Consider the following 21,466-nt stretch of genomic DNA (forward strand, 5'->3'; position numbering starts at 1 on the left):
GGAACCTCTGTTTTTTTATTAATATGTTGACTGTATCTACTTCTTACAGATGAAAAGTTATTTAAGTAAAGGATATGTCAGTAATGAGTGCAATCACAGCAAACTTGTATTAACTGGCTTTTGGAATTGAAAGTTGAATTTCCATTCTAAGTCTCTGATATATTTGTTTTCATCTTAGGTCTGTAGACAGTTGCTATAAAACAGTGCTTGCGGTTTTCAGTCAGGCTCTGAATGTTAGTCTCTGGAAAGGACAGGGATTTTTAAATGCTTTATCTTGCCATTGTTGTGGCTTAGAGTATTTTTTTCTTCTAGAAAAACTCCTGTGTTCTTTCCCTTCTGTGTCCCCTCTGGAGTGTCTCTGTGTTGTGACATTTGCTGCTGCTATATGTTCAGATTTCTAATAGTTACCACTTAGATTACTGATAATTAAAAATATACAGTCACAGAATGGATTAGGTTTTAAGGGACCTCAGAGCTCACCCAGCCCCAATCCCTGCCATGGGCTGTTTGCCACTCACCAGATCACTGCCCAGGGTCCCATCCAAACTGACTTCTTGGAGTTACAAATATTTAATAATAAATTTTATCCTTTTTTGAAGTGAGTGAAGCAGCATCCAGCATTGCGTGCTGCATGCAGCTTTGTTGACTTGGTAGTACTTTGTTCATTGCTAGTATTTTCTGCTTTTTGGTGTAATTGTTTTTTTTATAGATTGAATTTAAGCTTCTATCTTTTATCTAACAGAGGAAATCTGACGTGCACAAGGAGAGGTGGTATGCATATAGAAAAAGGAACTTTAATTTTTTGTTTTTGTCTTATTCACTGCACAGTCTGCTTGCTTTTTTAGAGTCAGAAGTTGCTCCTTTTGCCTCCAGTTGTGTGAGGTTTGATGCTGAACTTCCAAACTGAGTACTTTCTCATGTTTTTCAGCAATACTTTGTCTTGCTGATCATCACAGATGGAGAGATCACTGATCTGGACCAAACTAGGCAAGCAATTGTTAATGCCTCTAAGCTGCCGATGTCCATCATTATTGTTGGAGTTGGTGAAGCTGATTTTAAGGCAATGGAGTTTCTTGATGGGGACAATGGTGTCCTGAAATCCCTAACAGGAGAGCCAGCTGCACGGGATATTGTTCAGTTTGTGCCTTTCCGACAGTTCAGAAATGTAAGTTGTGTTGATTTTCAGGGGGGTTCTGCTGTCCAATACATATGCAGTTATTACAACAACAAAAATTAGCATGTGTCTGATGTATGTATGGCTGGACATCCCAAATAGCTTGTTCCCAGGGAGAGCTGAGACACGCTTCTGTGTTCAAATCTGTGTGCCTTGCTGCGGCACTCTTGCAGCTTTACCTAAAGAGTTTTCATTGTATCATTGATAACATCTCTTGGCTGTTGCAGAGTTTGAGTAAAGAAGAAGCTTTCTCTCCTGGGATGCAAACATTTAGGAAAGGAAATGAGATCATACTGTCTCAGTCTCTGTTGTTGAGTCCCATGAGTGCTTCCATGAGTGATTTAAACTGAGATAAATCTTCCCTGCTATTGAAAACAGTCCTGTCATTCCCCAGCTCCTCCCTACTTTTTCTTCTGGCACTGGTGTTCATGCATGTTGTTCAGTGAAAGCCAAAATAAGATACTGCCATGGCTGGAGCAGCTTCCCACCCAGATCAGGGCTGTATGGGAGCAGTGCAGAGTTGGGAACACGTGATTTTTCAGCAGCAGATCTCACCAAGGCTGACTGGAAGTGCTCCTGAGTCCGCAGTAAGGAGCTCTTGAACTCAGCCTCACATGCCTGGCAGGTGGGGTTTGCAGACTGAATTCTTGAAGAGAGTATGTCACTGCTGTGGTATTTCTTCTCCCTGCAGTACCTTTGATTTATTCTTGCTGTTCCTTGCAGGCTCCCCGGGAAGCTCTTTCCCAGGTGGTTCTGGCTGAAGTGCCGAAGCAGCTGGTGTCATACTATAAACTGCAGGGCTGGCCACCTGTGAAACTGCCAGAAATAAAGAAGATGTAGATTCCAGCCTCACTCCAGCCATACGTATCACTGGGATGAGGAGAGCTGCCTGCACTCACATTATTCCCTGGGGTGTTCAGTGCCTCAAGATTGTATCAGTCACACTAACTCTTACCCACTTGTACTCTATCTTTTATATTTCCTGTTCCTAACTGGAAGAAATGTAAATATGAAAAAAAAAAAAACAAACTGTTGGCAGTTCTTGTCAAAGAAAAATAGACATTGTTGGTTTTCCACCTTGCAGTGGTGACACTTCATGCCACTCCTCATCACTTGGCATGACCCACCTGCTGCTTGGTGTCAGGGTGGGCATCTGCATGGAAATGCTCACACAGCACTGCTTCCAGTGTTAGTTAGGATAAACGTATTTATTATAAAGATATTTATCATATATTTGTTCCTTGGTAGTTCTTTTCTCCTGTCTGTTTGCCCTGGAAGTGGAGACACTTCTGTACTGGTTGGTACCTGTATGGTCTGAACCACTGATTGAGCACCTGGGGAAAAGATCTGATCAGCCCTGGGAGCACAGATTAAGGCAATTCAGCTGTGGGACCAAAAGGGGTAGAGCTTGGCTGCACCTCTCTTAGACCTCATTTGAGGGCTGGCTGCCATTGGGGAAGGATCTCTGGTTGGAGATCCTTGTGGAGCTTTCCCCTGTGAGCCTAGATGTTCAGAGACAGGTGAGCACTTTCCTTTTTGCTCTGTACCACCTTTCCATCCTGCTCGTCCCTTTGTCATCACATTTCCTGTATCACCATTTCACTGCGTTCATCCTTCTGATTGCTACAGTGCCAAAGTCTCTTGGTTGGACGCCTGAGGCAGTTCCTGCTGTGCCTTCATAAAGTGTCAGTATATTTTTATATGTAGACATTTATTTTTAAATTTCTGTTACCATACTTAGTAATCATTGTATTTTTATTATCACGTTTTTCTATTAGCAGAATGTAACACTATGATGGCCTTTTGCTTGGAGCCATTGTTGCAATTTAAGAGTGCTGCACTTTGCTTATTTGGGGGGGGGGGCAATTAATGAGGTATGTGACTTTCAGAAGCCAGTAATTGGAAACATTGGAATTAAGATGCTTTGAGTGATTTCCCTGGAGTGCCAGTGGTATAAAGTGAAGAAGTAATTATCTGTGGAACTATGAGGAAGTAGTTCCTTGTCCTCACAAGTGTGAAGCGTGTATTACTACATGGTTTGGGGTTGTAAGTAGACAGATGATAGCAAAGCGTGATTTCTTTGAGACTGGAGGTAATTCATTTCAAAATGAAGGAACTTGCACTACAAGTTGTCATCACTTTGAGTTGCATAAATAAATCATCTGCTTTGATTTACAGACATGTGTGACTTTTGTTTTCTTTCCGGGCTTTTTCTTTGTTTCAGCAATGTGGTTTATGGAAGACCTTTGCTACAGCACTCGCCTGGTGATTCAGCTTGGGTTGAGTGTGAGCAGCTGCAGAGCAGAGCAAGGTGTCTGTCAGCATTAGTCTGTAACCTGTTAATCACACAGACTGAATGTGTGTCCTGCAGCGAGGTGATCTGTTTGTTTACTGTGAAATTAGGAAGGAATTTGTCCATTGTTCTGGATACACCAGGAAGCTGTGAGAAGAAATTGGAAGACTGCCTGGTGATTCAGCCTGTGAAATGGATTGGTTGCAAACCTGTGTGTAAGCAGACTGGGTGTGACTCCACAACCTCAGCTGGTCTAATCGTGTCACCAAAATGCAGCTTGAGTTTGAAGGGTAGTGGGCCTAGGATCACTAATGAACCAAAAAGGACCTGTTAGTTTTGCCTTCAAACTTTTTTTTTTTTTGACCATGGTTCTACAGACAGCAGCAGCTTCCTCCCTCTAGAGAAAGCTGGACTCCCACCTTATTCAGTCCATCATCTGGCCTGCAGCGCCCAGTTTTCTTGCACTTAAAAGATACCAAGTGAGCTCTCTTGTTGAGTGGCTGTGTAAACAGAAATGTGTTACAAGCATGGAAGAAGGAGGAGTGCTCAGAGCTACAACTTGGCACGAGCAGTGCTGTGGCTGAGAGCATCCTGTACTCTGCTTTCTGCTGCTCACAAGCTGTAGGCAGAGCTCTCTCTGACTGTTACACGTACAAACAAACCTGGGGCTGGGATGTGTGTATGAGTGTGCTTTCTCTTTTTTTGATGGTGTTCTTTGAAGGAGGTTTACAGCAGTAAACAGTCCTTTGTTTGGCTAAAGAAATACCAGCAGCATTGCGTAGTGCTCGGTTTCAATGAATGGTTTCTTTGGCAAGAGGAGCAATTTAGCAGCAGTTGAAGTTCTGACACAGCACAGCGCGTAGTGAGAAACGTTTTGCCTCCCCTTTTTAAATGTAAGTCAGTTCCAGAGGAGGACAGAAGGTCTTCCTTGGTACCCACTGGTCTTCACTAGCTACACAGGCAGCTTGGAAGCACGTTTCTCAGCTGGCTGAGGTGACTGCAGGTGCCGGACCTGATAGGGGTGACTTTCGCTGCCACCTGGGTGTAGCTGGAATGCAGGCTCACCGCGTGCCTGGGGTGAGGGGGAGCTCAGCGCAGCCTCCTGGCTGGGAGAGCTGTGCGTGCCATGCTGTGCTCGTGCTGCTCCTCCTCCTGTGCAGGCTGTGCTGCTTCACCCAGGCAGCTCGTGCTGAGGCCGTGCGTGGCACTCATTCACCAAAGCCGAGGCACCATCTTCAGACAAATGCAAACGGTGCTGCTGCTCTGGGAGGCAGAGAGGCTGCACGAGCTCCCTGGGGAGCAGATGACATCTGACCTGCTTAGAGCAAGCACCAAATTTGCCGGCCGGCCGCGCGTTTGTGCGGTGAGCATCTCATTCCACAGCCTGCCTTACAGCCCTGCGGCCACGACGGCTGTGGGCTCCGCGCTCCCCGCTCCCAGCACCGCCGCGCGGCACCGGACGATGCAATTCCCCGAGTTCCGCATGACCGCGAGCTGTGCCCAGCCGTGTGCCGGGCCAGGCGGCCTGCGGGCCCGCTGCGCGCCCAGAGCCGCCCCGAGGTGTCCCCGTGGGGCGCCAGGAGGGAGCGGGCTGCCGAACCGGCCGGGTGAGTCGGGGCCGATTGAGTCACAGCGGGCGGTGCGGCCCGGCGCTGCCGTCGGCCCTCAGCTCCATGGCGCTCAGCGTTGGTGTCCGGCGGCTCTCCAACCTGCCGGGCCGCGCTGAGCGGCAGGTGCAGCTCAGCTTCCGAGGTGGGCAGGGAGGGAGGGAGGGAGGCGTGGATGGGTCTGCAGTGCCCGGGGCAGAGCAGAGCCCCAGCAGAGCCTCACACCTCCCCTCTGCTTCCCAAGGCTTCACCCAGAAGACAAAGAAGATCCGCTGCGGCCCGGAGGCTGTCTTCGGGGAGGTGAGCCGTTCTGTGAGGACTGGGGCACTGGGATGGGAGGGGATGGGGATGCAGCACACCTCAGCGGGTGCCTGGTCAGGCAGGTGGGCTGTGGGGATGGGACACATCTTGGGAACGACAGGAAGCCTCCCTAAGTTCCTATCCGTGTCCAGCTCCTCCAGTCCGTGCCTGGAGCCTGAAATGGTGGTGATGTCCTGTCTCTTATCTCCTGTCCAGAGTCCTCTGTGTTACCTCGGGCTCCTTCGTGTCTGTAATGTGCAAGCAATTCATCTAATCCATCTTCTGGAGAGCCTGGCTGCTCGGACAGAAAATGAGGCCTCCCCAAAATGCTGAGTCAGTGGGCTCAGTGCTTGTCCTTTCAGCAGCCAAGCTGTGGCTCTGTGCTGCAGAGCTCGCTCCCCTCCCCATCCTTCCTCCATCCCAGCCACAGGGGCCAACCTGGCTTGCAGACCTTCCCTCCTCCTTCAGCACATTACCATGCTCGCAGGTTCGGTCGCCTGCAGGCACGTGGGATGACCCTCACAGCACTGCAGAGCTGGTTTTCTGCTGGTGCCGTATCCTGAGGGGGTTCCCAAGGGTGCGGTGTTTGGCAGGAGCTCCATTGCATTCACCTGCTGTGTCTGTGACCCCTCTGGCCTGGATGGACCTTGCCACTCCCTGTCCCCTCCTCCTGTGAGCTGGGCTTTGGGAATGGCACAGCGTGGTATCTCTGTCAGCAGCAAATCACTGTGTGTGGAGTGAAATCCCTGGGAAGATTAAGGTTGGTGCACACTGAGATAAAATGAAGGGCTGGAAAAATGGCACGTCCTGACTGCTGCTGGCGGGGAAATACTTTGCAGATGTGGGAAGGAGAGGTGAGCTGGAGCTGCTGCCCTTCCAGCAGGAGCTCAGACTGAATGGCTTCAAGAGGAGGGGAAAGGAGGTCCTGCAGGAAAAGGTGTCTGTGGTCCATCAGACAGCCTCCTCATCAGGAGGAGAGAGCTGTAAATGGCTGTAACAAAACACCCCTTTGCACACTGTCCTCTCTGAGGCTGGCTTTGCCATGTACTCCTGGTGCCCACAGGACCTGATATTTCTAATATAAAGCTGAATAGAAGCCACGCATCTTCCAGAGAACCTAACTCACAGCTTCCTACGGCCAGGGGAGCCTGCAGGGAACTGGGTGCTCTGGGCAGGGCCTGGTGGTGCTCTCTGTGCTACTTGGGCTCCATCACAATGCTCAGTACTGGGCAAAAGTCAGCTCAGCTGCATCCAGCACCTGCACAGAGCCTCCCGGTGCTGCAGAGACAGAGGCGACCACTGTGCTCTGCTTGCTTGCAGCTCTTCCGCTGGCCTCACTATGGGAAGCTTGGCGTGGGGGAGATGCTGTCTGTCAAAGTGTACAACTGCAGCAAAGTATTCAGTAACAGGTAGGTCCTCCAGGTGTTGGCATGTTGGGCTTATTATGGGGGAGGGAAATGTTTCTTGGCAAGCTGGTGGAAGGCATACAGGATATGAGGTATAGGACAGGGATGAAGCTGGTTGTTCTGCTGCAGCAGCAGCACTTTGTATGTGGAGTGAAATAAGGGCGGTGGTTTTGTTGTGCCAGCATAGTGCAGAGATGTGCAGAGGGTCCAGAGAAGACCCCACAAGGGACAAAAGCAAAGTGGGGCCCCAGCAGCCTAGCTGGGAACAGGGGAACTGAGCCCCGTGTCCATGACACTGGGGCTTAACCTCCAAAAACACAGCGACTTACGTTGAGATGATCAGGCAGAATATAATGCTACTAAGTGGCCCGGGCAGTGCTGCAGCTCAGCAGTGGGTTAGGAAACCCAAGAGCAGAGGAAGTGATGATGGAGGGAGCAAAGGAATGTGCCTGCAGAGAAGGTGCTGGCTCTGGTAGCCTGTCGGAACTGAAGGAAAATCAACAGGGATGGCTTCACAGGGGTGGCTGATGGTGCAAACATTTTTAAAGCCATCACATCCCTGCCAGAGAGGGTGTGGAGGAAACAGATAAGTACAGCACATGCAGGACACTCAAAGCCAGAGCAAAAAATGTGAGTGAACTTCAAGTTAGTGTTTACTGGGTGCTTTCCTAATGGGAAAGGGATCAGAAGAGTTGTCTCTGGCTGAAATGTCAATAGGAACTGTAGTAGGACAAATTGATAAACAATGGCAAGTCACCAGGACATGATGGTGCTGAGCAGAGAAGTCCAATGGGAGAAGCCCAGACTGACATCTATCTGTGTACCTCTGCTGCTGGTGAGCAGAGCAGAGCTGGTGGCAGAGGTCAGACTGCTTCACCCCACACTCAGCTGCCGGAGGGAGCTGGGGCACAAAACACCAGTGGGCTCCAGCCAGCAGCAATGTGAGGTGGGGTGGGAGCTGCAGAACTCCGTGCATATTGCTACTGCTTACAGGGAGCAGGGATTGGCCTTCCACAGTGAGAAGCCCCTTTGGGCTGGGCAGATTTTGGCCTGATTTGCTGCCGACATTGCTGTGGTTCTGGGCTTATTTCCCAGCTCTCTGCAGGCTGAGCACACAGGGGTCAGTGCTCTTGAGTATTTGGACTGCCAGAAACCTCAGTGCTCTCTTTCTTTAGAAACCCAGGGGCAGATGAGAGCACGGATGCTGTGTGTAATGTTGCTAAAGCCAGTGATTTTGTTACAGGCTCCTTGGCACCCTTGTCCTCAGTCTCCAGCACCTGATGACATCTGGGCGCCTGATTCTCCGGGAGGCCCTCGTGGACAGGAACCACAGCATCACTGGTGTAAGCCCTCCCTGGGCAGCACAGGGATGGGCACTGCTCCGTCACTCATCTCGATGGGTGAAAAACCCCAGAAACATTCAGAAATGCTTTGTGGGAAACCTCTGGAGCTTCCCAGGTGGCAGTGGGTGTAGCACGCAGCCGGGGCTGGGTGCCAGGGCAGTGCTGCTGGCAGCCCTGCGAGGTGCTGCGCCCCTGTTTGTCCTTCCCACGGGCAGTCTGAGTCACCCCGCAGTGCTGTGACCACAAACCCATGGGGAGGCCGAGTGCTGCTGGGTGGTTTCAGCCTCCTGCAGCAAACTGCAGGACTGTCTGTGCTGGCAGAGGGAGCGGGACGGGGCTGACCCTTCAGCAGTCTGTGGTGGTTTAAGGGACTGACCGGGGGCACTGATGCTGCTGTAAGGTCAGAGCTGCTCTGTGGCCCCAAATCTTTGCTCAGCTGCCTCTTCCCTTGTGCTAACAGTGGAAATCTTGCTGATGATCCAGTCCAAACAAAACACAACAGCTTTCATTTCTCGGCCGGGTTGAGCTGGGCAGAACCAGAGCAGCTGGAGCTGCGGTCTCTCAGCTCAGCTGGGAAAATCCATGTCCCCAGGGGAAGGAGGAGCCCTCTGGGAACAAGCCTGTCCCTGCTACTCTGAGTCCTCATCTTTCCTGGCATGTCTGGAGCTGGAGTGATTTGTGTCCCTTTTGCTTTCCTAGTGCTTTAACGGGGTTTCAAACCTTCTGCTCTTTACCCAGCCTAATCCCAATCTTCTTTTTTCACCCACCTTCTGCTACCTCCTCTCCCAGCAGCAGCATTTCTGCCTCTCAGGGTTGTATTTCTCTTCCCAAAAACGTGCCTTTGCCAGGGATTGAGCTGTGGGCTCAGCTCCTACATCCCCTTCACCCTGAGAGATGGTTGCTTTGCCTTCTGTCTGCCAGCATCTCACTTGTTTTTTTTTTCATTCCACACTTTTCTTTCCCTTTTTCATGGGCACTTGCACAGGTATTTTGTGGCTGCTGAGCTCTCAGGCATTTTGATTTTTTGGTTCTAGATCTATATTGAGTTGGATTTGCGCTACCAACCTCCAGAGGGCTCAGCTGGGACCTGGGTTGAAGAAGACTTTGTCTATCAGATGAAAGACAGGTACTGAAATCCTGGGAGGAGGACGTTTCCAGATGGCTCATACAACTGCCTTAGTCAGGCTCAACCAAAGCCATCTGAGATACAACCTCGCCCATCAGCTCTCCAGGCTGATGCATTTCTGCTCTACAGCAGCAATAAGTGACCAGAGCTCTTGGAAAAAAAGCACCCTGTCTTCACAAAGAAGACCAAATGTGATTGACTGGAACAACCACTGCACCCCAGGAGTCCTCTTGGACTCAGATACTTTTGTGGCTGCAAAGAGTGTGGCTTTGGACCACATTAGCTCTAGGCTCTCTGCACACAAGTGGTGCCCACGGACAGTGGTTGTCTGGGTAGGCAGGAGGGCAGGCTCCAAAAGCACCACTTCTGGAGGGCCCAGAGATGAAGCATGTAAGATGGGAAAAGGAAAAATACCATTTTGGAAAATGCTCATTTTATGGCCAGGAGACGAGCAGGATCATGACTGTGGCACTGTTATTTAAATGCATTGGGGAAGTTCTATAACGCTGTTTTTTTTTTTTTTCAGTAAAACATCTCTTTTTTCCTACAGTTCAGAGTTAATGATCCGCAATCCTGCATTTGAGGAGCTGGAGTAAGTAACTCCATTTGGGATTGTCCATTCACCCTCCCAGGTGGAGGAAAGTGCACAACCCGCTCACCAGGGCGGGCAATGATGTGATGTGGGGATTGTAGGGCAGCCGAGGGGCCAAGAGCAAGTGAGCTGGACAGGAGGGCTGTGACACTGGGCAGGAAGCTGGCAAAGGGCCTGGAGACTGAGGAGGAGGAGGAAGAGGAGGAAGAGGACTTCTATGATGTGTCTGATGTGGAGGTGTCAGGCATTGTCTTCAGCCCTGTGAGGAGGTATCGGTGGTGTGCTCTTCTCTATGCATGGGCCTGGGGTGGGAGGTGCCATCTCCTCGGGTGGATTTGTGGGGATCCTACATCTTTTGGCATTCGGTTTCTACCTCCTTTAGAGATCCCAAATGGGACTGTTGGGTGTTGGCTTTTTCCTGTGTCAAGAGGCTGTTATTTTCTGGGTTTTCAGTTCCTTTAGTGGAGTCTTACCCAGATCCATGTAGATAAAGGGATCAACTCATCCAGGTTGTGTTTCTGTGCAGCCGTTCCAGAATTTGCTCCACACGGGACCTGTTTGCCACTCCAACCCCACAGAGCTTCCAGGTACTCAGTGCAGCATTGGGTGTGTGTTCCTGCAGATGCCTCTGTAGCTCTGTAGTCCTTCACTGCCTTCCTGTGGGCATGGGATTCTGCAGTTGCCATATACCCTGACAAGATCTCTAGCACAAAGACACCTTGCTTTGTGTAGCTTTCCCAGGCAAGGTGTGAGATTCCCTCATCCATCAGCACTATCTCCACAATCAGCCAGCCCAAGGCAGGATTTCTTTTGGGCCCCCATAGGTTGAGTGTACAGAAGAAGGATATTGGCATAAAAGCCCCACATACAGTGGCCTGAGAGGAGTTTTGGAGATCTGGACAAGGTTTGTGCCTGTCACCTTCACCAGGACCTGTCCCAGTTTCCCAGGGACACCTGTGGGACAGGGCTGAGAGCAGACAGCTGCTGCTGGGGCTCTCACTCTGGGAAGTTAGACAGCAGGCTTACTTGAAATCTCTGCAAAGTTTGGAAATGGAGTTAGGTCCCAGCTTTGGCCCTGCAGATTTTGGGGCTGGGTCTCACAGCCTGGATATGGCTTCAGATACTTCCTTGGTTCTCAGTAAACATGGACTATGGATTTGAGTCCCCTGCTTTTCAGGGTTAGAACTTTTCCACTGAACAGAAAGCTTTTGTGGGCGTGGAATTTCCAACCTTCCTTTCCTTGACACAATTACTCTTCATCCTAGTGACTGTACTGTGAGAGCATTTTTCCCGTGTCTTAAGACCTGTAAGCAGTCACAGCAAATGAGACAGCCACATTCCAGTCCTTTCAGAGTTGTCTGTCTAATTAATGAGGATTCAAAGCATTAACAGAAGATACAAACAGAATCTTCTTGGAAAAGCTCTGTGCAGCCCACCCCATGGAGGCCATGGCCTCTTTGCCTCCAAAGCCCTGTGGGAGCAGAGCTGCTGGGGACGTGGCAGGTTCTTGTCAAAGGTTCAATATCACTTCAGTTTGGTGTTGGCTGAAGCAGATTTCAGCAGCTGTGCTCTTGCCTACCCTGAGCATCCCAGACCTGCATTGGGTACCCTGTGTGTTTGCATACTGATTTGCTGAAACAAGCTCAGGACAGGGCTGGAGACGTGCAGAGTGCTGATCTGATGCTTTTCTCCCATGTTTCCTCAGGTTGGGATTAATATCATCGAAGCACAGAAGCTGGTGGGGGTGAACATTAACCCCTTCGTGGTGATCAGAGTTGGAGAGGAGAAGAGGCACACGGCAACACAGAAGTCAACAAATTGTCCCTTCTACAATGAGGTGTGTGCTATGGACAGAGTCTCCATCACCACGGTGCTGGTGCCGCTGGTGAGCACTCAGGGTGCTCTTGGTGCAGCTCCTCTCAGGAGAAGGCACCTGTGGAGTCCTGTTGGGAGCCCAGGGCTCAGTTGTCTTTCTTTCCTCTTTCAGTACTTTTTGTTTGAATTCCATGAGCCAAGGGAAGTTTTATTTCACAGACTCATACAGATTTCGGTAAGTAAGTCCTCCTCTTGGTCTGTATCTGGCACAGCCTGCTGCTTCTGTGTGTGGATGGTGGGAGCTATTGGCAAAGCAAGGGCTGTGGGCAAAGGAAGGGCAATTTGTGCCTGTAGGAAAGTGTAAGCAAGCCAAGAGTGGGCTTCAGAAATCCCCTGGTCCAAAGCACCGTGGGGCTTTTCTGAAGGCAGCTAAACCCAGCCAGTGTCTCCTTTGTCGTGTGATTTCTGTGCAAGGCTATGAAAGGCTGCACATCCCTTCTGCCAGTGTGGGCTCAGCAAGCGCTCAGTGTGCCTCAGGTTGTGGAAGAGATGCTGGCCTGGGGTGGACAAAGGGAGGCCCTATGGGAAAGCACGCCTGCTCCTGTTCCTCTGTAGGTGTTTGGCTTGTCTGAGGCTGTCTTGGTTACAAGTGGTGAATTTGGCCGAGGGCTGTGGATTGAAAGGCTGTACACAGGAATGGCTGGGCAGGGACAGGGCAAGTCCAGGGCTAACTCAGATGGGCTTTCAACCACTGCCTGAGCTGTATGTTGGAATAGGTATCTCTTAGCAGCCTTTAGCAGTCCTCCTTAGCAATGTCTGGGTGTGTTTCCCAGCTGCAGACATCTCTTGGATTTCTGCTGTCTGCAGGTTTTCCACTCAAAGAAGATACCATTCCTGGGAACGTGCATAGGAACGTTCAAGATGGACATTGCAACTGTGTACAACCAGCCAGGTATGCGTACCAGCTGTGTGCCTGCTCCCTGCCCCACGCTTCATTTGAAGCTGAGCTTTCTTCTGGGCTCTGCTGGGTCTGCTGAGGGCCCTGTCTTTAAATCATTTAGTTCACATAATGACAAACACTCACTTCTCCTGGCTTTCTGAAGGCTGGTGAGACTTCCCACGTCATCAGAGGCAGAGCTGGGCAGTGACTGCGCCGACACTGTTGGGTGTGAAGTGGTAACCCAGCTTTTCCATAAAGAACCCCTTTCCTTCTCTCTCAGACCACAGGTTCTTCCAGAAGTGGGCTGTTATCAGTGACCCCACAGACACCCGGGCAGGTGTGAAAGGCTTTGTGAAATGTACCATCTCTGTCACCGCACGGGGAGACACTGTGGGCTCCCTTCCCACCTCCTCCAGCAGCCGAGTTGAGGACATTGAGAAGTGAGTGCAGCAGGGTTTGCATGGCTGAGGAGAACAGCCATGTGTCTCTTCACACTAAGTATTTTTCCCCATTATTCCCCCTTCTGATGGGGACAGACTTGGCTTCTCATTTTCTGAACTCCAGGAAAGAGCTAGAATATGAATTTGTCTTTCAGGAACCTACTGCTGCCTAAAAGAGTTCCTGCAGAGAGACCCTGGGCCAGGGTCTGCGTCAAGCTGTATCGTGCTGAGGGCCTGCCCAGCATGAGCGCGGGCATTATGGGAGGTTTCTCCAAGATCATAGGGGAGAAAAACGTGTTTATTGACCCCTATGTGCAGGTCTCATTCTGTGGGCAGCAGGTGAGTCTGCTGGGGTTGGGCTACTCCTTTTCTGTGCCAGCACTTGCTGTGGGACATGGCAGGCCCATGGAGACTGACTGGAAGAGCCCAGATCTAAACACAAGGAGTGGGTCAAATAAATCCCAGTGCAAGTCCTCCACAAGTGAGCTGGACTCATCCTAGCACCTTTGGGAGAGTTTATGTAGCTAATAAATAGCTGAGGTTTATAGTCTTATGATGCCCATTAAGATGAGAAGACACTGAGCCAGCCAGATGTTCCTGGGCAACAAGATGGGCCAGGTGGCTCTCCCAGGGGACTCTGTGACATCCCTGGGTCTGTTGGTGCTGCCTGCTTGTGGCCAATGTTTCTCTTGGCTGTGCAGAGCACGGCCAGTTCCTTGGAACTGACCCCTTGATGAAGGGCAGAGAGCAATAGCTGGGACCTGGGGGAAGGGACGGGCACCTGGCCACCTGCCCAGCACCATCTGCAGGCAGAGGAGGGGAGTGAGCCATCCCCAGGGAGGCCCAGAGGCTTTCCTTCCTCTGTCCATTGGTCTGCTTGTGTGATTCTCACACCTCCTTCCCAGGGGGAGACATCTGTGGAGAGCAGCACCACCGAGCCTGAGTGGAACGAGCAGATCAGCTTCATTGAGATGTTCCCACCTCTTGCCAAGAAGATAAAAATCCAGGTGCTGGATGATGCCAACGTTGGTGATGTAGCCATCGCCACACACTACATAGACCTGCAGCAGATCTCGGACCCCAGCAGGAATGGTGAGGCCTGGCATGGCTGCTCCCCTTGGGGCCTCATGCTGGGCACATCTGCCCAGGCCATGGTGGTCTCCTGGAGTTGGAAAGCAGAAGTGCATGGGCAGTGCATGCTCACACTGTGTGACCTGGGCTGTCTTTTTGAGGGAAGGTCCCTGCAGCACCTTGTGTTTAATCAGACCCTGTCCCTGCAGGCTTTAACCCCACGTTTGGCCCTGCCTGGGTGAACCTGTATGGCTCCCCTCAGAATTCAGCTCTGCGGGACATCCACAAGGACCTGAACGAGGGCGTGGGGGAGGGGATCTTCTATCGTGGGCGCATCCTCATGGCCATCGCAGTGGAGATTTTCAGCAGCCCTGGTGTGGCAGAGAGGAAGCTTGGGGACAAGACGAAAGGTGCCCTTAGCAAACTGAAGCTGAAGAAGAAAAGTAAAAAATCCAAGGCGAAAGCCAACGAGCTGATCCAGCTGCAGGGAGAGGAGGAGGCTGGGGGCTCTCAGGAGGCTGAGCAGCCTGCAGAGGTCATTGTGGAGGTGGAGGAGCTTCACCCACTCCCTGAGGTGAGTCCTTTTGCACAGCTGTGCCCTGACCCACACCGGCCTGATGCCTGCACAGGCTCATGGGGAGGAGGCAGTGGAGTCACTGGCTGGCATAACAGTGGCAGAGCAAACCCAGCCTGCTCATTGCTGGGCCAGCCAGAGCTCTCTGAGCTTCTGTGAGGGCCAAGGGTTCTCGTGCAGCCTCCAAACTGCCTCCCTCAGTGAGGCAGGAGCACCCTTGGGAGCACCCCATGCATCATCACTCTCACGTGGGTGCTATTCCCAGGGCATGGCCATGGTTGAGCGTGTAGTTCTATCCAGGAGCCTTGGAACTGTTAGCTGACTCTGGGTCACCACTTGGTCCAGCAAAGATGGGTTAGTGGCAGCTGTGTGGGTAGAGTAGCCATCCTTTAGCCTATACCTGGATACAAGCTGGTGGTGGAGCATCAGCCAGAGTCATGATTTCATACCAGACCCCTGAGCTTTCCAGGAAAGCTTGGCTGCCCAGCAGTGTCCCTCTGAAGTCCCTAGGGCCCCAGTAAAGCCCTCAAGAGGCCTGACAAGCACCAGCCATGACCTGGTGCTCTCCAACTCTCTGCTGAGTCAGAGTTTTGGCATGCTAGGCTTGGACTGAATTCTCTTTCTCTGCACAGAATGCTTTGGGGAGGAAAGAAGAATTCTTCCTTTTTGCTGCCTTCTTTGAAGCTACAATGATGGACTCTTCACTCAGTTCCAAATCTGTCAGCTTTGAGGTCTCTATAGGTGTGTATTCCCCAGGGTCACAAATGAGGAAACCATGGGAATGGTGTGAACCTCCCTGAGCCAGCCCAGGGCAGCACTGCAGTCCTACAGTGCCAAGCATCACACAACTTATGTCTCCAAATCAGGAGCTCAAGAAGGGTGGAGGATGAGGCCAAGCAGTGCTTACAGTACTTTAATTACTCTAAAAGTCTGTATAATCTCCCATGGGATCGGAGTTTTGCCATATTTGTATGAAATTCCTGTCTGGGGAATATGCTTGAAGCTCTTCAGGGAGTGGAGGTGAGAAGAAGTAGAAAGGTTTGGGAGCAATCAAATGGGGTTAAGTATGTGGTGCTGAGGGGCTGTGACAATGAATGATGGGGAAACAATGGCAGGGGAGGCAGGTCCAACCCTCAATCTGTGTTGCTGGAGGAGTGGAGAAGCTCAGTGCTGAGAAGTCATCTTTAGCTCCTGCTGCTGACCCTAGTCCAGGGGTTTAGATGGAAGCTTCAAGGCATTTGGTAGAAGCAGTGGAACTTGCAGGCACACACATGGGTTTCCTTGCAGTTTCCCATCTCTGTCTCAGATCTCCTCGTTGCCCAAGCGGTGCGTTGATGGTTGGGTGCTGCTGAAGTGCTGGTTCTGAAAGCAGTGCAGACTCCTGTGCTTCTCTTGGCATCATGGTTGTGCTGATTTTGCAAACTAGCTAACTCGTTGTTTAGCACTGATCCCACTTTTCTGACTGCTGTTTAATGCTTATCTTCAAGGAAACTATGGCAAAGCTGAAGAAGTTGTAGCCAAAGCACGTAAAAAAGGAGAGAAAGGAAAAGAGAGGGAAGAAAACCAGCCTTTGCTGGATGCTGGTTCAGACAGTGAGCTGGATATGGAGGTCCCTGCCCCAGATTCAGCCCCACGGAACAAGTCGATGACAAGGAGCCAGAGACCAGAGCCCACAGAGTATGACAGGTGAGTCATACTTTCTTCACCCTTTTCTCTTTTCCACCTCAGTCCTGAACTTCCCAGCTTAATTGCTCAGGATGCTATTAGTAATCTGCTCAGAAATGTGAGTGCTGTGCAGGTGTTTCTCTGCTTTGCAACCCTGCAGCTCGCCATGGCCAGCTGGCTGCTGTTGCCAGGCCCTACAGAGTCTGTGTGGTGTCTGCAGGTAGCCATGGACAGGGCTACAGGGAACTGTAACTCGTCAGTGCCAGCAGTCCCTTGTCTGGTGGACAAGCAGCATCCCAAGGGCTTCATTCCAGTGCAGAGGAAGGAGAGGAGCACTCTGGCTCATGGTGTTCTATGCTGGGCAGGCAAGACAGACAGATGATGAGGTGCTCTGGGAATGCCACCTTCCTCACCCTACAGGCCTGGCAGTGTTGTGGTTGTGTTGAGCCCTGCGCTCGCTCCCACTCCATCCTGTAGTAGCAAGGAATCTCAGCAGCATTCCACACTCTCACGAGCTTCACTCATCTGGGCACACTGCTGCTCTCTGCTAGAAACATCATACACTGCCTTGGGATGCCAAAGGGCCAGTCCTGCAGCTTGTATCCATGTCCATGATGCAAGGACCAAAGCAGCTGGTTCTTTGTGAGAAAAGCAGTCCTTACTGCTCCCTGTGCAAGTGCTGCCTTGTGACAGCTGCACACAGCAGCCCTAATGTCATGTGCTGCCTCTAGATCATACAGCTGCCTGCCCATGATGCATGAGAAACCTTGCGTGTATGTGTGGAGCTACTGGGAGGATCACACCTGGAGACTCTGCATTTCCAACTGGATTGTCAAGCTGGCAGAGCGCCTGGTAACGTGCAGAGGGCTGTTCTTGGGGCATGGGGCTTCCTGCCATTGTGCTTTTTCTCATAGAGCACAGTTACTCCACATAGCTGAAACATCCTCACCCCTATGCATGTCTGCATCTGCTGTGGGGCTCTATCCCATCTGCCCCTGGCAAAGTATCCTGCTATGGTCTATGACAAAAAGCTCCTCTGCTGTCAGTCCTGCTCTGGGGAGATGCTGCTGCAAAAGGACTTTCAGCCTCCAGTGGTCACAGTGGAGTGAAACCCCTTTCCAGGGCCTTGTCTTTCCTCCTTAGACTTAGAAAGCAGAGCTTGCACTAATGTGTGCTTGAGGTGAGTGCTTGAGGACTGAGGCACAAGGTGTTGCAAACAGTGTTCAGTTATCAGGTTAGCCCCAAGGCCCAGAGCCCATGCGGTGCTGCACTGACCTGCTGTGCTCTGTCTGCTCCAGCTCTGTAGAAGGGCACACCTGGGGCAAACACATCCATGCCATGCTTTGCCCTGAGCCCATGGCCAGCTGCAAGTTGCCTGAATGTCATGCTTTCCCCACAGGAGCAGGGACTGGATGATGTGGAGAAGCTCATGAGAAGGCCTAAGGCTAAAGCTGAAGAGAGGCTCCGAGAGGTGCTGGAGGAATTTGTAGCTGGATGCAGGTTTGCATGCCCCTGACTTCCTAAGATTTCTTGGCTTTAGGTTAGGAGGTTATATCACATTCTGCCTAGGCTGTACGCAGCCTCCTCTGTTGTCCTCTAGAGGAGAATAAGTGGAAGGAAACCAGGACAACCTGGGGAAAGAATTCTGTAGCTCTGTTAGCTCAGTGGGGAGACCGCAGTCCTGGGAAGCATAGGGTTAGAAGGCAGCCTTGATGTTCTGGTCTCCTGGGAGTTTCCTAGCTGTTAGGACATTTCCTTCCCTCTTTTCAATCACTCTTTCCAGATACTGGTGTTTTAATTACCATGACAGTCTGGTGGGGTCTGATAGACACAGCAGTCCCTAACCTTGTAATGGGGACAGTAAAGAGGCCTGGAATGCTGAGCCACGTGTACCTTCTGATCAAAATCCTTGCAGAACAAAGTCATTACAGAGATGGGGTTTCAGCTGCATCCAGTTTAGTAGCAGGGAGGTGGAGCTCGTGGTTCTGCTGTGTGAGCAGTGCTGTCCTATAGTGTGCACATTTCAGAGGCTGTGATGCTTTTCTCATTGCAGACAATACTCACTCAGTGCAGAGAGAAAAACAATGGCACATCCAAACAATCTTGACAGATGCAGGACAAAGTACATGATGCGCAACATCGTAAGCTGTGGGGCTTGGGATTATTGGGGAGAGGCAGTGTGACACCCGCTCTGGGGGATGCTTCTGGAGGACCAGCTGAAATTGATGCTAAGAGGGAAACTTGGAGCTAAGGCCCACAGTATAGTCATACAGTCATAGAATGACTTAGGTTGGAAGGAATCTTGAAGATAGTTCCTAGTTCCAACCACCTGCATCTCCCAACACTGCTTAGAGTAATACATCTTCCAGCACAGGGAGCAGAGACAGGGATTACCCATGGCTGCCTCCTGTTTTAAGCAGATGTTGTGCTTGGATGCCAGCTTTCCTCTCCTGCCTGAATGTCATGCTCCTGGCAGAGCACAGCTACAGTCCTGGTCCCCATCAAACCACAAAGCTTTAGAAGACTGACCAAAATACAATGACAACAGTAGGAAATAAAATTCAGGCATGTCCGGGTCCTTCTGCTTCCCTTCACATTGTCATGGAGTGATAGCAAAAGTCCTCTGGTAAGTATGGGACTTTCTGAAGGAGATAACCAGCCCAAGAGATGAGTTTTCTGGGTTTTCCTGGTCTGGTCAGTCAACACTAGGTTTGAACTCTGAATTCCTTCTGAATTTCATTATTAGTTCAGGTTCATCATCAAGTTCATCTTCAGATCTCGACCCTATCAATTAACAGACATGACAGCTTAGCCCTGTCTTCCAGTTTCATTTGGCTTCCAATTCCCAGATTTCTGTGGTCACCAAAATACCCGCAGACACCATCTGGAGCCTTAGGCCATCATCTTCTGAAATGTTTCTTTCTTATATCTGTCCTTCTGTCCCAAATGATGCAAAAGCTCATGGATTTCTGCTATCGGCAGAGCTGACGGGTTCCTCCAGTAACCTCAATACAGGTTCACAAGGTTTGCTCTCAGCAGCTGGCAAGTGAGCTGATGGAGGCCATGGCACGATGGGGCAGGATGGGCATGGTCTCTACTTCCTGCAGAGCCCCCAGGAGTGCTGCCAGTGTGGCATGCATGGGTCACAGCCGGGCACGTGACAGCTCTGCTCTCTGTGCAGATCCTGTATGCGAAGCAGGGGCTCCGTGTGAGGAGGTGGCTGACTCGAGCCAATGTGAAGGAGAAGGTGAAGGAGACGAGGAGAATTCTGGCCAAGCTCCGCTTCATGGCTCAAGAGGTACAGCTGCTCCGGGGCACCTCATTTGTGAGCACAAGAGAGCATGGGCAAGGGAGGGGGGGGAGCAGGGCTGCCTGCTGGGGCATCAGCTGAAAGCATCAGCCTGAAGTGGGGATTTTTCTCAGATGTTTTTCCCTACTATATGAAATCCTAGTTTCCAGCTGCTGGAAGTTACCGTATTTTATGTAATGGCTCTCATGAAGGATGACGCTTCACAGTCTTGCAGGGTCAGCAGTAACAGAGCAGGGGTCCAGGGGGGCCAGCAGTGGCTTGAAGGCAGGGCTGGGTCAGCCCCAGCCACCAGGACCTTCCTGCCCTCTCTGCCTGGCCCCAGGCTGTGCTGCAGTGTGGCTGTGGGAAGCGTGTCTGGAAATCATCCTTGCCTGCCTGCCCACTGGGGCCTGCCACCATCCCTTCCTGCAAATTCAGACTTGCATTGCAGTGTGGGCTCCTGTCTGTAACAGAGGCTCTCTGCATTCAGAGTCTCACTGACTCTATTTAAAGAGCTCTAGGAACCAAGTGAATTCTTATAGTGTAAATTGTGCTCTTGTAGAGCACAGTGTCTGCAGGAGTGAAGTGGCCAGAGGTTGATGCAATCTGGAGAAGTCTTTCACCAACTGAAGTTCAATCACTATCACATCCTTAGACATGTAGGGCAGATAGGCTTTAGAATGAATGAAACTTCACCTCTTGCAGTGCCAGAAGAAGCTGTGCAAGTACAAACACTCACACCAAGGAAGCCAAGAAGGGGAAGAGAGCAGAAGCTAAGATTTAAAGTAATTCTTTGTTTCCATCTGTGAATGTGCTCCTTTGCAAGCCTGCTCTGCACCTGCAGCTTTCTGCTGGCACTGGCATTGTTGTATTGTCTGCACATGGTTCTGTCCCATGGATTAGCTCTCAGGCTTCTGCAGGAGATGCAGGGGAAGTATCACTCCTCCAGCCCCTCTTTCTCCAGCATGGGATGAATGAGTGCATCCCACTGATTTGTAGTGAAAACCAAATTCCTTGGGGAGACCCACAGAGCCATACTGCAGGGCTGAGTTTCAGAAGCACGTGCCCAACATTTGGCCCCATCACTTGCTTCTGGATCTCCAAAGAGCTGTGCAGCCACCAGCCCCTTGTGCATCAGGAGATTGCCACTGCTCTTCCTCCCTCCAGCCCCAGTGCACGCTCCCTGATGTCCTCATCTGGATGCTCAGCAACAACCGGCGCGTGGCATACGCAAGAGTCCCTGCACAAAACATCCTCTACTCAGTGGTAGAAGAGGAGAAAGGCAAGGACTGTGCGAAGATCCAGACCGTCTTTCTGAAGGTAGGCTTTATCCCAAAGCAGCATGTTTCTGCTTGCATTGTGCTGCTTCTCTCTCCTTTCTTCTAGCCCTCCTTCCTGACATCCCAGTGTCTGTAAGGAAGCACAGCTCTTGCTCCGCTAAGTGACACTGTGTCCTGTGCCCTATGGCTGGTCACTGGCCAGCAGCAGTGCTCCTGGTCTGAAGGTGGCATGGCTGGGGTGGGAAACTTGCTAACCTTCCTGCACCCTCAGGTGCCCGGCTTGCACACTGGTGAGATCTTTGCCAAACTGGAAATCTACATGTGGCTCGGGGTTACCAAATACACAAAGAACTGCACGGTGGAACTGCCTGAGGAGTTCAAGTACCTCTCTGAGAGCAGACAGGAGATCACCCAGTTCTCAGTGCACAGTCCTCCCAGCTGGCTCAGCAGGGATGGTGAGTTCCACAACTTAACCATGAGTGGGCAAACGGAGAGCTGAGAAGTCCTGCCCCTGGATCAGTGTGTGACAAGTAGGACCTGGCCTGTCGACT

General features: G+C 51.1%; 2 protein-coding genes across 11 annotated transcripts in view; both read left to right on the plus strand.

The window, feature by feature from the left end:
* The window catches only part of CPNE1 (copine 1), a 48,463-nt gene extending 45,113 nt beyond the window's left edge, over positions 1–3,350 (plus strand). For all 5 annotated transcript variants that reach the window (XM_031605664.2, XM_090152259.1, XM_090152258.1 and 2 more), the window contains 2 exons: positions 929–1,165; positions 1,898–3,350. In XM_031605664.2, coding sequence (XP_031461524.2) covers positions 929–1,165; positions 1,898–2,014 — 354 coding nt within the window. In that variant the 3' untranslated portion in view covers positions 2,015–3,350. The remainder of the gene's footprint in view (positions 1–928; positions 1,166–1,897) is intronic.
* Positions 3,351–3,414: 64 nt separating this feature from the next.
* Positions 3,415–21,466, plus strand: part of LOC116236841 (fer-1-like protein 4) — a 37,217-nt gene continuing 19,165 nt past the window's right edge. For 3 of the 6 annotated variants that reach the window (XM_090152253.1, XM_090152252.1, XM_090152256.1), the window contains exons 1-23: positions 3,415–5,074; positions 5,319–5,374; positions 6,695–6,783; positions 8,024–8,123; positions 9,158–9,249; positions 9,776–9,841; positions 9,943–10,110; positions 10,368–10,428; positions 11,547–11,678; positions 11,829–11,891; positions 12,524–12,608; positions 12,877–13,036; positions 13,192–13,375; positions 13,942–14,128; positions 14,317–14,681; positions 15,314–15,422; positions 16,169–16,367; positions 17,078–17,198; positions 17,746–17,846; positions 18,400–18,487; positions 19,528–19,644; positions 20,803–20,955; positions 21,187–21,370. In XM_090152253.1, coding sequence (XP_090008379.1) covers positions 4,594–5,074; positions 5,319–5,374; positions 6,695–6,783; positions 8,024–8,123; positions 9,158–9,249; positions 9,776–9,841; positions 9,943–10,110; positions 10,368–10,428; positions 11,547–11,678; positions 11,829–11,891; positions 12,524–12,608; positions 12,877–13,036; positions 13,192–13,375; positions 13,942–14,128; positions 14,317–14,681; positions 15,314–15,422; positions 16,169–16,367; positions 17,078–17,198; positions 17,746–17,846; positions 18,400–18,487; positions 19,528–19,644; positions 20,803–20,955; positions 21,187–21,370 — 3,361 coding nt within the window. In that variant the 5' untranslated portion in view covers positions 3,415–4,593. The other 3 variants (XM_090152254.1, XM_090152255.1, XM_031605666.2) reach the window with 3 other exon arrangements.

Source organism: Phasianus colchicus, chromosome 17, assembly GCF_987193195.1.
Source record: "Phasianus colchicus chromosome 17, bPhaCol1.hap1.1, whole genome shotgun sequence".
In the NCBI taxonomy this organism is placed as follows: domain Eukaryota; kingdom Metazoa; phylum Chordata; class Aves; order Galliformes; family Phasianidae; genus Phasianus; species Phasianus colchicus.